Here is a 17,697-nt window from a genome sequence, read left to right on the forward strand (position 1 = left end):
AATTGGAATTGAAGTGGCCAGTTCTGAAGTATAAAAATGCTATTACATTTCAATTTGGGCAGGCAGTATGACATAGATTCCCCAAACTCCTAAAAAAAATGATAAATAAAGAAATTGGTATTTTCTTGATGGACTTAATCCTGATCCTATAGAAAAACAGTGGCAGTTTTGGTGTAAGTTTCAGCAGTACTGGGATAGGTCCCTGTATGACTTCTAGCAGCAATGAGGGTATTATATTTTTGCTGCCTTTCACACCTGATGAATTATACAGTTTATTTTTCATTGTTTTAATATAAGAGTAAACTTCAGTGCCATAAAGGCTAATTCCATCTTTTTCTAAGATCAACTGAGCCAGTGACCGTAGTTATCAGCATGAGACAATTTGTCCAAACTTTCAAAGCTGCAAAGTCTTGCAACTCTAGTTGAATTCAATAGAAATCTTCAAGAATTAGCATCTTGGTGCTATAAGTAAGCTGTAAAAATATTGTCAACTGTTATTACAGTTTTTGTGTAAGAAGGATGGAAACCCTGTTTATATATGAGTCTACTCTTTTATATAAATATAAATACATTAATGTATTTCTATTTCTATTTATTTATATTGTGAGGGAGAAAGTGGGTGAGAGAGAAAGAAAGAAAGAGGGTTGGATATTGTGAATTCTACAATATGAAAATGAGGTAGATATTGTGGAATTTATCACTAAAGTAAAAAGAAAAAGAGACCTCATCCTGCCACATACAGGTGTTGCTGTATCCTTTTCATTCATCTGCTAAGTTAATACAGAAATATTTCTTCCATCTTCTCCTTTTCATGTCAAGGTTTTCATGTCATTTCATTTCAGACTGAATAATTTTCTCCTAGAGAAAATCCAAGTGTTGTGATGAGTCAGCTACAGTTCCTCAATGTATTGTATTGTATTAGTTCATGCAAGGCAAAAAATGGCTGAGAATAGGTTAATGAATTCTGGTAGATAACATGCTAGATCCATGCCTTAGGTGTAATGTATAAACAAAGGAAGCGCTTTGTATTTCACTTACCCGCAGTAGAAAAGAGATAGCAGTGCTGGCTTTCTGATATGTATAGATTTACTAACATTAAAAGGACTGATATTCTGAGACATATTCTGGAGCTACTTTATATGTGAATCCAATCCATCTATATTCTACATCTTACATTGATATCTATCACAATATAATTTTTGTGAAAATGCCAGGTTTGGGAAATTAAATTAGCTGAATAAGGAATCATTACATAGAATCTGACTGATTTTCCTTCTAAAATTTGTAGCCTAATGGACAGAAATATTTGTAGTAAATATTGCAGTATATTTCTTCCTGCAACAACGTATATTTTATGAGAAGTATTGCTTTCTAGCTTACAGTTTGGCAAAAATAATATATCATGAATTTTAATGGAAACTTGTGAATGTTCAGTATATATATCTATTTCTGTGAATTGTTCTTTATGAGTTAAATCTTATATCTGCATCAATGTTTGCAGAGGTCCTCTTATTGCAGCAAAACTGCTGTTTAGGAGTGATGTGGTAGAGGACACAATTTATATCGCCCATGGATAGAGTTCTCAGCCTTGACAGCTGCCAAGGAATTGCACAGAGCCCTCTTGTGTACTTGGCAAGCTGTGTGAGGGGCTGGGAATTTGCTACTGATTTGCCACAGGATATTGGCCTTTGCAGGAGCAAAATGTTCAAATTCTCAGATAAAATCCTGTTCTCAGTTGATTACAGACTCTTCTACTGTCAATAAACATAGCCATTTGGGCTTCCAGTGGTTAACATTTGTCATGTTTTCATGTGAAAGACCCTACAAAAAATGTTTATTTTAGAAAGGATTATAAAAACATTAATGATTAAAGGGGAGTAGACAGGCCAAAGGCTGAAAAGGTCTCCCATATGTGAGAAATATCGGCATATTCAGTGTGGTTGCTTGATTTGTATGTTGCATAAAGACAGTAAAATACTAATGGAAGCATTTGTAAAGAAAGGAAGATCTGGTAAATATATTAAAATTATATGTGTATTCCTTAGGTAAAAGAAGAATGCAAGGCTAATATCCTTTGCCCTTTATCTATGGAGGCAACAGCACACTGTGGAAAGTGTGATTTTGATCCTAGGGAGAATATTTGTGCGTGGATAGAAGGTTCACAGAGTGCTACAGAAAAGGAGTTAGAGGAAGGTATGTGTCCAGCTGAAGAGGAAACTGTCTACACAGGAAGTCCAAACCAGTATTCATTTACAGGTAAGGAAAAGTGGCATGATTTGCTAGTGTATTTAATTCACTCTGAATTAAAAGGAGTCCTGAATGCTGTCAAGTATTCTAATTAAATGTGAAGCAACCGTAGTGAAGTAGCATTCTTTAAGAATTAATCTGTGAATCAGGACAGTATCTTCAGGGAAATGAGTAGCAAGGAGTTCCATGAATGCATAAGGTCTAAACCTGCTTTCACAGAAGTTGAAAGAAGTATTGCTATATCAGAAAATGGCCCTGACTAAAGGAATAGCTTCTGTATCTATCTATCATTAAACACAGAAGTAGTCCCATAGACATAGAAAAAAATAAACAAATGTTATTTTCTATTTTGATAAGACTGAGATGATCCATATATAACTTTCTTTTTCTAGACCAGGACCTCGAACCTTTTATCACATATGAGTACAGAGTGGCTGCTTGGAATAGCTATGGAAGAGGCTTCAGTGAAGTTAGCAGAGCTGTCACTAAGCAAGATGTGCCACAGGGTGTGAGTCCACCAAAATGGACCAAAGTAGATAATCGTGAAGACATGATACATCTGAACTGGGAGGAACCACTTCAACCAAATGGTATTGATTTATGTTTAAAAAGGAGTATGTTCTATCATTCAACAGTTAGTGTTCCAAAATCACAAAATGTTTCTTCATTAGTCACTGGCAGTGAAATGTAGGTATTCCTAAACTCTGCAAGAAGAATTTGCACTAGGTTAACATCATTTTCATTGCAAATAAGAGTAGAGTCTAACTTCACAGGAGACAATTTAGTATGTCTCTAAGAAGTGCCCAGAGGCCTCTTTAGAACAGTTATAATAATAAGTAGCAAATAGGATCAGAAAATCACAATCAAGTTGCAAAATATTTGGGGATTCGATAGGGGAAAGTGGGTGATACTCATGTTTCTTTCAGGAAATCTTGCCTATGATTTTCCAAGAGTGAGAAAACTTGGGCTAGCTCTCAATAAAAATTGAGAAATACTAAGATGTTGATGTAGAGGTTGGGGGCAGGGGGTGCCTGGTAATTGACATTAGCCATTTAAACAGGATGATTGTCTGTTACATTGATTGCCAAGAGATTTCATTTATTATTTTCTGTGTGCAAAGTGGGTTATTACAGTATACCATCACATAGGATTTCTCAGCTAACAAAAGGGAAAACTTTCTTCCCGCAATAGGTCTTATTATTCACTATATCATTCTCCGAAATGGAATTGAGCGTTTTAGAGGAACAGAAATGAGCTTCACAGACACAAGTGGTGTCCAGCCATACCAAGAATATTCATACCTGCTGCGAGCCTGCACTGTTGCTGGTTGCGCAGACAGCAGCAAGGTTAGTAAATTGGTCTTTATGGAACTGGTGCTAGAATTTTATCAGCCAATGTGGTAACATAAAAATGCTTTTGGAAAGGTGTAATTTGAAGACATGCTGATTATTGAATGAGTATGTGAAAAACATCAATAATCTTATTTGGATTCAACTACTAACAGGTGATTATTTGGGACCTAAGGTTGTTACAAGCAGGTGGAAGAAGAAAGCAGTATCTCTGTCTTGGCAAAGCTGAAATTGCACTGTAGGAGTTGATGCTTGTTAAAGACGAAGCTGTACATGATAGAATAGAGTAAGGAATCTTAAAATGCACTTTCTGTAAGGCTTGAAATTAAATCTTTGCTTCTCACTAGGTGGTCTATAGCCTTTTCTTCCTTGGTTTTTCTTTGTTTATCTGCTTTGGCTCTAGTCTACCAGTTTGTTCAACCACCTTCTTATTTGAGCCTCCTTCCACTGTCTTACCCTTTGCTGGCTTTCCATGTCTGCACCTGCTTCAGGCTTTACACTCCCTTTGTGCACAACCTGCCTCTGCTTCGGTTTTAAGCAAACAGAATCTCTTCCTTTTGTCACTGCTTCGTTTCCTTTTGTATCACTTTGAACCACAGATGCCTTTCACCAGCATTACTATTTAACCAGCTCTAGTTTCTGTTCTGCAAAATACTCACCTTATTCATCTTTTGGAAAAACTATTTCTTAAGTGACCTCTTTTTTCACAATAATATCCTTGCCTCTATGCAAATTAATTTCCAGGACTGCATGTGTAACATCTGTGGGGCAGAGGTGGGCAATAATGACTGTGCTTTGTAATTATAATATCTATGGGATTAAAAAGTTGATTTTTTTTTTTCTTCTCCAGATGTTTAAATGTTTTTCTTACTGGTGCATATCTTAGCCAAAAGTATAAGAAAAGGAACACTGATACAGAGGGATACAAATAGGAACATAGTCCTATACCTGCACACAGAGCTGTGGTCTGGAAGCTATGTAGGCACAGCTGCTGCAACCGTTGGCCTGAGCCAATAAGTCCAGCTTATTTCACTTGTCTGTAATTAAGGAGTTTACAGTTTCAAACACTGAAGTCTGCAAGTAGGGACTGATTCCACCAAACGCACTAAGACAATGCATTATAGAGGGCACATTTTATATTTACAGCATAATATAAATACTTTATGGTGGTAATAACAGAAAAAGAAAAGTGATTCTCAAAGAGAAGAAGGTCTGACTCACTTATTAAACCAGTGTAATTTGGAAATGCCTCTGTAGGAGATGGTAGAGATGTGTCAATAGAAAATGAGCTTTTTCTGTTTTCTTCTTTTTTTGTAGAAAGAGCTTAACAAGTGCAAAGATATTCTTTCAAAATCTTTGGTTTCCTCACAAAAATATGGAGTTGCAAATAGCTACAATAGAGTTCAGATTGCATGGGATATATGGAGGCTTAGCCCCATGTTTACTGGTGCTTAAAATATATGAAATCAGGCAGTTAAAATGCAGAGACACTGACAAACCATATGGAAGAGAGTTATCAAGAGTTTTCAAGCAATACAGTTTTTGTTGTTTCACCCTGTGCTATACACTGCAGCTAAAACATGGTGAACCTGTTGTGATAAATTGTAGACATAGACTTATGTAATGTATTCAAGGTCAGATTTCATTGCGAAAAAGGAGGAAAAAAGTAACTAGTTCTCCAGGCCCTTGGTAATGATATGCCAGCCCAAACAACATTTTAAAACAAAAGTGACATTCTCATTGATCATGGTATCTAGTGTACTATTACATTAAATTGCTGTTTAATTCATGTCTTCAGGTAGTTGCAGTCACTGTCCAAGGAGTTCCAGAGAGCATTCAGCCACCAGACGTCAGTGCTTTGAACTCAACAGCATTACGTTTAAGCTGGATTGCACCCAAGAAGCCAAATGGTATCATCAAAGAGTACCAGATCAGTCAAGTAGGGAAGGGACTTATATACACTGATGCTGCAAGCAGAATGCAGCACACAGTATCAGGTAAGGAGGCAGAGCTCTTTGGCAGGCTAATGTCCTGTCCTTAAAAGACAAGGCAGTATTAACATATTAAAAAAGCTACTTGACAGTAACTTTTAAGTCCCCAGTACTGTGCACAGTTTAGAATACTTTATCATGACTTTACCTATCTTAAGTTTATTTTTTTCAATCTCTTTCATTTCTGGCTGCTGTTTGTTAAAATTTTAATAGATTTCATTTCAGAATTTTAAAATAAAGCCAACTCAGTTCAAGATGCATGCTTTGTGGTGTGTTCACGGTCTCGGATATTATGTGTAGTCTTGCCATCACTTCACACAGATTCAACTCTCTCTTTTACCATTGTTAATGTGCAGTAATGCAGTTGAAGTCACTAGTGCTGCTGTGAGTGTGCAGCAGTGTAAGAGCAAGAAGGATCCAGTACTTTATGCCTGAGATAATAAAAAGGAAAGGAAAACAGAAAGGGAAAGATCCTGGATTCTGTTTATAATCTTATATATTGCTTGTAGCCATTTTCTAAATATTTGGTGAAATTTTACTGGTGTGTGTATCTGAAAGAAGCTTTAGTCAAGGGATTCTGGGGGAAGGTTTGACTCAGACCTCAAATGTAATACTTTCACATATTTAATTTTTAGTTATATTTGAATGTTACACTGAAGCAATATTATTCTTAGAATTGTTTCTGTTCAACACAAAATGGGAACATAAGCAATCTGGGATATCTTTTTTTCAGTCTTTGACCTTGGGTTGCTCATCAAATTCTTGTATCTGTGATTTTTAGGAATTCATAAAGACATTATTTTTTTCCTTTTTTTTTTACTCACCTGCGTAGAAAACTTAGAGATTCATATGTTATACACAGCACATGATAGCCACCCAAAGAGTAGAAGTTGACTGAGAGCACATTAAACCTCTACAGCACCTATGGCACTCTCAACCACCTCACAAAGCATGAGTCCTGACTCAGAGTGGACCCCTTAGAGCTTTAAGAGTGAATCCTTGCTGCAGTCACTCACAGAGGAGTAAAGGATTACTGTTCCTCTTTGACAATATCATGCTCAAGTGTGAAATTCATCAACTGTATATTACGCCTGTCTCCACATTCAGTGCTTCTGGACATGAGATATTAACCAGAGTAGGCCAGTTGGTGGTATGTGTTTTAGAATTGCTGTTGTAAGTTTATACTGTAAAGAACACCTACCAACAAGGAATGATTTATCAAACCCATTGAAAAATAGTTCTTGTGCTTCCTCTTCCTTCCCAAAAGGCAGTTATACCTCCAGAGTAACTGATATTTTAATGCAAACAATACTGTTGTTCTTACCAGTTGGAAGGGAGAGGAAATTAAATTACTTCCTGAGAAACAAGGATCTTTTTCCCTTTTGTGTGCCTGTTCCATTCAGCCACTGTCCAATGCTGCAATGTTAAGCCAGGAGTGAAATAAGCGATTGTTCCTCCTGACAATCATAATAAAATCTTGTGCTGTTTTCTGCAGGGGCTTCCTTGGGTAATAATGTGGAATTCATGGCAATGATTTAGCAATGTGGATAATTATTGCTGTCTAAATTAAAAGAATAAGATAAAACAGTCGAATTTATTCCATACATAATCTCAAATGTTTGAACGGTTGTCTTATTCCATGTGGATGTATGTTTTGATTTTCCCATCTTCCTTTTTCCCCCCTGCTCCCAACTGTCCGCTTTTCCCTGAGCAACAGTTGAACATTAATGAAGCTGTAGCATTAGTATTTCTTGAGACTTTGAATCTAGGGTCTTGCAAATAACAGATGAGAAGGCTAGCACCTTGCCACTGCACCATTGTCTTCCTGCTTATTTTTAATTACATCAAAGCTTTGGAAACATGATCCCACAAATGCTTTGTGGGAATAGTGGTGAATGTGCTCATCATGTGAAATCCATAAATTGCTTATAATCCTCTCAAGATGTTAAAAAAAGCATTAAGTAATTGAAGACAGGAAGTCCTCAGTTAATTATTTAGAGGTGTTATCAATGCTTTAAGCAAACTGAAGCATTTTCTGCTATCTCACTGAGTTGAATGCCACTGGGACCTAGGGGCAGCAGCCATCATCTTCTCATATTCTCTAATGCAAACAGCACATGGCAGCTTGTCAATAAAAGACCTTTTTATATCATTTATTACTGAACACTTCCACTACCCTGTACAGAACAATTTGGATAACAGTTATGGCATTGTTTCACTTTGTGTTACTACTACTTTACAAATGGGCCTGCTAATGCTTTTCTGTGGGGGCCAGGCAGAGGGTAAGACTGAAGAAAATAATTAGGGGAATTGTAAAAGAAAGCCAAGAGTGCCCTCTTCAGCAGCAGCAGGTGGGTTTATGGCAAAGACTCTTCTCAACTCCCCCTTTTTACTACATGAAAGATTATATCCCAAGTAAGAAGCTTTATTGAGAGTTTGTAATAACAGTCACCCTCAGGTACAAGGCAAGCAAGATCATTGACATTTATTTTAGTGAAAGAAACAATATTAAGAAATACTTTATGGCTGAATCGTTTGAAATTCTTTGATCTGAACATATTCTCCAGTTCAGGATGGTGAAAATTGAAGAGATACAGAAATGTTGTTACTGGTCAACTCTATTGCCATGCAGCACTGAATGATTAGTAATATTTATCTAAAGGAAGCTCTTGGGGGTGGAAGTGTTGTGTGAGGCTGTGGTCAGCAATCTGACATCCTTCTGAGTAAAATTCCCATGGCAGGGCCCAGGAGAGTTATCCTGGGAGCTAATTACTGACCTTGCTGGAGCCATACCCACAAATGGAGACAAACAGTATCAGAAGGAATTGATTTGGCTAATAGAACAATGCATTCTTAAAAGAACACTGTTCCACAATCTTTTGGGAAATGACGATGCGGCAATAACAAAATAGATTTCTGCTACCAAAAAAAAAAAAAAAAAAAAAAAAAAAAAAAAATCAAAACTCACAATAATAGACCAAAAAAGAAAAGGAGAGGAAAAGTATCCTCTAGTGAACAATCAAGTAGAGAAATTGGAAAAGCAAAATGCTGTTTATGTTTCAAGATTATCTTACTTGTTATTTTTATTATTAATCACATACATAGATTTGCACAGAGCTTTCCAAAGCATGCATAAAACAAGACGTTTACTGCAAAGCTTTAATAATCTAGATAAAAATCTGCTGTGACTGCTCCATGTATGACTAGAGGTTTCAGGTGTCAGAATTTCACCAATAAATTTAGTGAAACCATGTGCTCTTTTTTTAATGCTCATTTTTCTCTTTAAAGTGTAGTTGTAAATGAGTATTGCTTTATTATGCATGTTTCCTTTAAAAGTGAACATGACTCCCTTTAGGGGAATTCAAGTAATTTGTTGCCACAGTAATCTTTTCTATCCTGAAATGTTAAATACTTGGCTTTCCTCCATGCCTTTGCCTCTCTCTAGTCTGCAACTGTTATTTTCTCCCTTCTTACTTTTATACACAGTGTTCAGATGATTTTTCTTCTCTTCCAGTTCATGATTAGGTTACAGCCAGGGCTGTCCCTCTGAGTCATCTCTTTATTTTCCCTCCTTCATGTCTTGTTCAATTTGTAAGCAGCCTACATGTCTTCCATTCAGTATTTTACCTTTCTACATAATTGTTGTTTATTTTTTCTCTCTATTTGTTTGTAATATATCTTAATTAAAATATCTTCATACTGGCTATAAGCAAGGATTTGTTTATAAACAAAGATCTTGCCCAGACTATTTTTCTTGTCACAGAATTGCATTGTTCTTGAAGTAATTACAATTAGGCTCATGAGCTACATCAAAATTATGTCATTAAGGTCACAAAGCCATACACTTAAAAATTGACCTGTATAATATGTATGAATTGACCTGCATAATCCTAATTCAGGATCTTCCACACAAGCAGTCTGCATTACATAGTAGTGGAGTCATTTGTATGTAGGGTTATTGCCTCATTCAGTCCACAAGATGTGCTTCTTCCAGGGAGGAATAAAATGGAAAAAACAAAAGGCTCCTGTATGTAGGACTGCCGCCTCAGCTTAGCTATGTTTGGTAGGTTTATTCCTTCTGGGAATCTCAGCATAGATGGGCCAAATTCTGCATCCGCCCAGAACTAATTTTCTTTTCTGCTTGGCTGAAGTCAGGGAGGCGCAAGCCCAAAGTTTGTGTGAATGTGAGTACAGCAAGGGATGCAGCAGGGATGGTGCCAATCCAAAGGGATAGAAATTGCTGAGGGACCGGTTGCATTGGCCACCAAAAGGAAGAAAGGAGAAGGGTCAATGTCCTGGGAAGATGGCCAAGCGGCGGCACACGGGGTGGCCTTGCTGCTGCTGCAGCGTGCTGCCACGTCCGCTCTCTGCGGAGCTGCTGCCAGCCTCCTCTGTGGCCTTGCCCCAGCCCTGCCCACGGGCCCAGGACACCACTCCAGCCCAGCCTGCTGCCCTCGCTGCCTGCCCACAGCTGCACTGGCCTCCACCGGTGACACGGCACGGCCCTGCCCAGCCATGAGCCCTGCCCAAACGTGGGGCAGCACAGAGACACCATCTCTGAGTCAAGGCAGTTGGCTTCTGTTGTCCAGGGCGTTAATATCTGTTCAGGCTGCAGTACTGAGGAAGGCACATCTCGAGCTTTCACAGCTTTTCATAATCATGTCGTCTTCATTTTCCAGACACCCTGCCTGAATTTCATGATCTCTCAGAGCTGCAGCTGAAGGCAGCAGCTGTGCTCAGATGTATAAAGTTTTCCATAACACCAGGTACTCTAACAGCCAGGTCCCAGGCATCACAAATGACCTCCTGGCAAGTCCAGGGAGGTTTTTGTTTCACTCAGTATCTCTGAGTCAGCATTCTGTTTCTAAGAGATAAATCTTTCTGTTTGTTTGTTTTAGTTTGGGGCTTGGTGTGGTTTTGGTTTTTTTTTTTTTTGTTATTCTTCTGGTACTGAATTAAGCCATTTGCAATGTTCAGCTGGTTGGTTAGTAAAGCAACTGTATGCTCTAGGGGTGGACACTATCAAAAAACTCCTGAATCACATAGAATTAGGCAGGACAAAGGCCACATGTTGGAGGGAATTTTAGATAGCCCTGTCCTACAGAGCCTGTGTAAAAAGGGAGTCAATTTGTATCGTACAGTGTCCTAACACTGCGATTTCCTAGTTTATGAACGTTCAGTTTTGCAATCTTAATATTTTCTCAGATTTTTTGTGTATAATTTGCTTCTTGTTGTACTGTTTGTTCCCTTTGCATTCAGGAACAGGAACTTTTTTTGATGTATTATGAGGTATTAGCAAGAAGATCCTTGAAAACATGTGTGAGAGAGGTTTTCAGTGTTTATGCCTGGTAATTTCATTTTTAAGATCAACTTTGAGAAATATCCAAAAAAAGTGGTTTAGCAAAGAACCTGTAACCTGGGCTGGAGCGTACTCTGAGAGGCTGTCTGATCAGTTAAAGCTGAGTTCTGAGGTGTTCCAGATAGGCTTTCAGAGGTCTGCATCTTTAGCGATTTAACTGTAAAAAGCCCGTAACAGGTGTGCAGAAATGGCTATGTTAAAAGCTTAGTATCTTAGCCAAATTTTTGGTACAATTTTATGAGAAGTCCTAAAGTCAAATTCTTAAGCTACTGTCAATTCTGAAGTCACTGACATACAGCACAAGGATGTTTGAAAATTTAAAAGGAAAGGTCAAAACAGTATAATCTCTTTTCATCTCATTCAAGGATGTCCACAATAGAAGGTTTGAGCTGAAAAAAATTGGTTTTAAAAAATTACAAAGAATGAAAATTAGTATCTTGAATGGGGAGGTCTTGGTTGTCAGTCCTGCTTCTAACTGCTTTATAGCGTTTACAGTAAAATCTTGTAACAAATAAGAAAAAATAAGGGAAAAAATTGAACAAATAGAAGTTGGGAAGGGGGAGGAACAAGTCTTTGCACCTGTTTGCAATAAAGCTGAAGATTTCATGTTCAAGAAGGAGAGTATTTGAATATCTTTTCTTATTGTTGAAAATATATTTGTAATAAATTTTCAAAACATTACAGGCTCTTCAGCTTTTCAAGTCCAAAACTCTAAGCAATTACACTTTCAGGTGCTTCTCTGCTGGAAACCTTTGAACTTCTATGGCCATTACCAGTGATGGAGATTATGTCTGTGCCAAGAATGTTAAGGTGCTTTCCAGTTAATTTTTAACCATTTTGTACAGACAGAAACATAGGTTAAAAAACCCAGTGAAATAATAACAGCAATCACCAAATAACAAAACACCCTAGAGACTCAGTAAATTTTCAGATGGTAATCTGGGCTGAGATCTGGACTGTTGTTACTACTCTGCAAGTGCTATCCAAGTTAATTGATTTGAAGCTAATTCAGATATGTCTGTATGAGGGCCATCTACAGATCCACTGCAGCATAGACACACATTCAATATGAATTATTTTGTCAGGTATTTTAAAGTAGTAGAGAATATATATCTATCTAAATTAGCAAGAACTCACCATTTCAGCATTATTCAGATGAAAAATAAGAATGGTTCCTATTTTATGTTTGCCAAAACCACTAAAAGTTAACTTTAAGTCCAGTAACTTTCTATGTAGTGATACAATTCTTGGAATGCCTGATATCACCATCTCAGCCTAACCTCTGTTTGCTCTTTCTAGGTCTGCAGCCATACACTAATTACAGCTTCATGCTTACTGCATGCACATCTGCTGGGTGTGCTTCTAGCAAACCACTTTCAGGTCAAACTTTACAAGCTGCTCCTCATGGTAAGGGAAAAAGACATTTTTATAGAACTGCAAAGAGATGGTCATATGGTCTTGTATTTTCTGATGGTTTAACAAGGCCCAAAAACTCCACTATCATCCATCAAGCTATCACATGTAAATTTTCACAAGAGAACATATCTCTCTTGGAGTATTTGTATCTTAACACGTGCTTTATGCTAACTGCCTCACACTGCATTTCTACTTTGTTTTTGTGACAGTTTCCCCAAGTTCGTCTTTAAGTTAGCAAGGTTAAAATTAGCAGATGTGTATTTTTAAAGCACAAATAAATATGCAGAGAGAACTGGGCACATAAAGGCTGCAGCCTTTGGCCTTGTCCTCCATTAATCTGTACCTTGTCTAGTTGGTTGCATTTGATATAGGATAAACACAGAAAGTGTGTTAAATTCTGTCGTTCTCTCTGGCAATGCTTTATATTTTCTGCTTTCATTACATTGCTGAAAGCAACAGCACAAACTGTAGGAAAAGGAAAAAAAAAACCTTTATGTTTCTGTCATAAAATTAAAACAGTGTCATTGTGATGTTAATAGGGGTATGGCCAAAACCTCATCATATCATAGTCAGCTCAACAGAAGTGGAAATCTACTGGAGTGAACCAGAGAAACCCAATGGACTCATTACCCAGTATCGATTATTTCGTGATGGAGAACAGATTTTCCTGGGTGGCAGCACAGACCTGAATTTCACAGATGTTAACCTGCAGCCTAACAGTAGGTAAGTTAGGCATGTTAAAGAGCTCTGGTAATATATGAAAGGTGTTCAAAATATTTGTACGTGTGTTTGTGAAATGTACAAAATATAATTTACTGTTTAAACAAGAGAAAAATCTCTTACAATATTACTTAATTACTGAAAAATTGGTAAACCATTTTTAGGAGGCTTGCAAATGCTGGAAAGGCAAAGGACTTTTTTTTTCCCTTTCCTGAGAATAGGTCATTCTGATTCAAAGAAGGGGAGGCTCTTTTTTTTGTTTCCTTGGGTGGTTGTTGGTGACTCATTAGTTCTTGTCTTCCCTCCTTGAATGTACTTAGAAAAATTTAAGTCTTTATATGGCAGACAGCACTGCACATGGTTTATAATGTTTCTGTGCATATTGAACATATTCACTCAAAAATAGCAGGTGCTGATATTTTTATAGAGGCCATTCTGAAATTGATTTTGACACTTTTGAGTTAGTGCTTCTTTTTCTTATGTAAACTACCGTGAGTATTATTATTAGTAGTAGTACTAGTATTATTAATATTAGTAGTATTATTAGTATTAAGTAAAGAGTTACTTTTCTCACATCAAGAAAACTTAAAGGTAAAAAATCTTAACTAATACAGTAATTGTAATACTCTTTGTGTAGTCTATTCATTTTAAATTGGTGGAATGGAAATGTTCTATTACTGATAGGCCTAAAGCTCCTAACCATAGTGTCTTCTGATCTTTTTGTGTTTACGCAGATATGTTTACCAGCTGGAAGCCAGCACTTGGGGCGGCAGCAACACTAGTGATAAATATGTTATACAAACACCAGTAGAAACACCAGAGAAAATTCATGTCCCATATAATGTCACAGTAATTGATGCATATTCTATATTTCTAGCTTGGGACGTGCCAGGTAAAAATTTATTTCTATGTAGTACTTTGTAGCAAAATGAAAGGATGGAAAAATTAGTATATTCAGGCAGGCAGCTGAATCATTCTGATATTTTTATACTTCATATTTGGTTTTAGTCTTTGTGCAATTTAAATAACCAATATCTAAAGCTGCTGTTTCCTAGAGACATATTATTTTAATAATATTGACCTATATACTTGACATGGGTATTGTGAGGATTAGCTGATCAAAAATCCGTATGTTAATTTGTTCTTCTAAACTATTATTGAGTGCAAGAATTAAGGAAAAAAAACAAAACAAAACAAAACAAAACAAAAAACAATTACACTGAAAATAAGTTTTCCCTTCTGTTCAGACTAGCCTGAGTTATCAACAGGGAAACCTGCCAACCTTTCCGGTTGATGATGTCTTGATAGCTATCCTGGCAATTAAAATATCCAGTTGTCCTTCAGGTATGCAGTGTTGAACTTCTTTCAGAAAAGCTGTGAGAGTGTGAGACAGGGATCCTGTGCTATCTTTGAGCTGACTGAGTAAATTTTATTTGCCAGAGCACTACAGTGTTATGTGGACATGTTACCTTGCAGGAAGGTGGGTCAGCAAAGGCCCAGAAATCTTGTTACTCTTCTGAACATCACCAGGTTGTCTTGGCCTGCTGCAGAGGTAGGCTAAGAAGGAATAATTAATAATAGCATCTTTTTATGTGGGAGACTGTGCCCTGTTTCATTAATATAGATCATAGCTTAAGTGATTGGTGTACTTTACTGAAGTTATAAAAATTATATGCTGTAGTCATTGTGGGACAATGAGAACATTGTAAATGAACAATTTTCCGTCTAGAATAGTTCATGTCCAGCAAGGTTGTTTTGGGGTGTTTTGTTTTTTTTTTTTTTTTCAGTTAAAATAAGGTCAATATTTTTAGAAACCTCAGATGTTTGCATATTGCAATAACAATACGTCTTTTATCAATGAACTCAGGGAATTTTTTGATGTCTCCTCTTCCTAAATATTTAAGATGTACCTTCCTTGCATAGCAGTCACAGTAGAGTCAATTGGCATTAAAAATAAAGTCACCTAGAAAAAGTATTTTGCCTGCAAGGCTGGGATCGCAAGCATTGTGGCAGTGCTTAGCAGCATTCACCCTACCCATTTAAGCAATGATTAATAAATCTATAATACCCTGAGCTGTCAATCTTAGTTTTCAGAAGCACAAAATCCATTATAGAAATGCTATAATATATGAAAAAGATTAAAATCTTAAATTAAACTTTTCCCCCTACTGCCTGAAAGGATTTAGAACCTAGCAGAAGGCAGGTGAATTCGAATGGCATATAATCTACAGTTGGTTTTATTGGAAAATGACTCATGCTGTATTATAGTTTTAATAATATATATAATTTAAGGTACAAAATATTCAGCAACATTATAGAAAGATTTAAAACATAAGAATATACTGGAATAATGTAGGCTTGTGATGAGTGGGGTGTTTCCCAGAAAATTTTGTCCTTGTTGTTCTAGACCTTTTCTTTTCCAGCTGTTCAAATTCCTGTTACTTACAGTACATTACAAGCCTGCAAGAAAAATCAGGCTCTGTTCAGTACATTTGGTTATGCTGCAATTAAGACGGTGCGTGCAAAGGTTCATGTATTCTTGAAACCACCTGATGAGAGGGGTGAGGAGGAGGCTGGACATTATGGCTCTGTAGAGGATGAAGGGTTGATATATTCACATGGCTGTAGGAATCCTTCTCCTCAGTCAGAAGGCACATGTCCTTCTTCCCAGGTACTGGGATGCACCTAGAACATTTACCTCACTTTTGTGGGTATTTGTTGACTTAGTCCCTTCCTCTCTGTCTTCTTGTTGTGGGGTCAACTATTTAAGCTTTTAAGTATGAATAAGGGATTGTTTTTCATACAGTGCCCCTGATGGGTAGACAGAAAAGCAAACATTGCTGTTCCTTTTGTTATAGCACCTCAGGGACATGAGCTGATCTTACAGGAATGGGGAGTACTAACAGCAGAAAAATGTTATGAAATGCCACTAATGCTACCAGAAGAAACCCTGTGTGCAGAAACATAGATATATGCAGAAGCTAAGAAATTAACTCTTGACCTTCATAATCCTGCTTCATGATCATTCTGAGACCTCTGTGCTCCTAATGTTTTTTTTTTTTTCCAAGAAGAGGACTGTGGTGGATGCAGATGGAGGTTTATTTTGGAGGTTCTGATCTTCTGGAATGGCATACATCCCATTAACAGGTCCTCTGCATGCAGATGTCTGGGGCCACACACATCCCCAGCTTTGTAGGATTAGCCTAAAGAGTTTACAACTTTTTATCTTTACTTATGTCATTGTGCATGGAGTAACTCTTCTAATTTATTTTTTTCTGTGTATGAATCCTTGCTTCACAGTAGGCTATATTGAGATAATATAGATTTTTCTTATAAACCCAGCATGCAGCATTTGTTATACAGATTGTCAGGCTTGGCAGTCACTCTTGGATGAGACAGTTGTTTTAATTGGTACAGTCTCCATGAAAAAAAGTGCTTTTTATTAACCAAGTTTTGATGAGAAAGTAGTTGGTCACAGTGTCTTCCTGTATGTGGATATCAGGGATGCTTTGGCATTCTATCTTCTTATCTGCTGTAATAAATTTGGATCAAATAATCACCCTCAGGATTAATTATGGTCATCATATTACACAGACCTTCCTTTTGGATGGCTTTAATTATAATGCTTCAACATCCGTAATGTATCTAAATCTTATGACTTTATAGATACGCAGCATTTCAAAACTCCTGACTTAGCTCAATAACAAGGTGGCTGAATAGTGGTTAAAGTGATGGATTCAGAAAAAATATTTGACACACCTCACTCACTATGGAAAATAGGACTTTATTTTCTGAAATAGGTATCCCATTATCTTGTGTTGCATTGCCTCAGTGCACAGACCTCAAAGGTACGGTACATTTCACTGATACGCTACAGAAGGATATGTTACAATTATTATGGAACAACTATTAGTGCCATGGATGGAAGCAGAAAAGCTGAATGGAAAAAAATCCCACCACATAATTCTCCCAAGGCATATCCATAAACGTTACTGATAGATAGGCAGGTAGCCATCCTGCATTTCAACTCATTGACAACCCCACTCGTCCTCACTGTGGGCCTGATTCTTCTAGATATCTTCAGTTGCTGGTGGTGATACCATGAAAGCTGAACATGCTCCAAAGAGGATTCTGTCCTCTGCTCCTAGGTTACTTGCTTCATATGTTAATGATCATCTGGATAAAAATGTCTTCTTTCATCATGTTGTAACATTCTACTTCATCCACCTCTGGGTTTGCTTATCAGTTAGAATGACATCTGTGTAACATGTCTGGATTCCTACTTTATTCTTCTTGGGATGAAATTTCGTATTTGATTTACATTTATTTGTCTCTTAGCTTCGTCTTTTGGCTTCCTCAGCTAACCTGGTTTATCCTGTATTGGTAGCCTAACAAGTTGTTCTGACTTCTTCTAAGCCAGTGTTACATTTCCTCATTTTTGTTTTCTCATGTAAATTATGGTTTGCTCCACATCACTGTAGGACAAGATTTTCAAGCTCAGGGTCCAAAGTTCTGCATCTTGAAAGCAGTCAGCATCTCCAGCTGTTACTGTCTTCAGAGTCTTGTTGAGAACACTTGATACAACCAGAATGACATATCTGTGTATTTGAAGCTT

The 17,697-nt window shown here is 37.2% G+C and overlaps 1 protein-coding gene across 9 annotated transcripts in view; it reads left to right on the plus strand.

Annotated features, from left to right (window-relative positions):
* Positions 1-17,697, plus strand: part of USH2A (usherin) — a 428,153-nt gene that overhangs the window by 332,530 nt on the left and 77,926 nt on the right. For all 9 annotated transcript variants that reach the window (XM_042789369.1, XM_042789365.1, XM_042789371.1 and 6 more), the window contains 7 exons: positions 2,046-2,256; positions 2,640-2,837; positions 3,439-3,593; positions 5,395-5,593; positions 12,246-12,353; positions 12,902-13,085; positions 13,817-13,974. In XM_042789369.1, coding sequence (XP_042645303.1) covers positions 2,046-2,256; positions 2,640-2,837; positions 3,439-3,593; positions 5,395-5,593; positions 12,246-12,353; positions 12,902-13,085; positions 13,817-13,974 — 1,213 coding nt within the window. The remainder of the gene's footprint in view (positions 1-2,045; positions 2,257-2,639; positions 2,838-3,438; positions 3,594-5,394; positions 5,594-12,245; positions 12,354-12,901; positions 13,086-13,816; positions 13,975-17,697) is intronic.

This window comes from Tyto alba, unplaced genomic scaffold (assembly GCF_018691265.1).
Source record: "Tyto alba isolate M040663 unplaced genomic scaffold, T.alba_DEE_v4.0 Super-Scaffold_16, whole genome shotgun sequence".
Taxonomy (NCBI): Eukaryota; Metazoa; Chordata; class Aves; order Strigiformes; family Tytonidae; genus Tyto; species Tyto alba.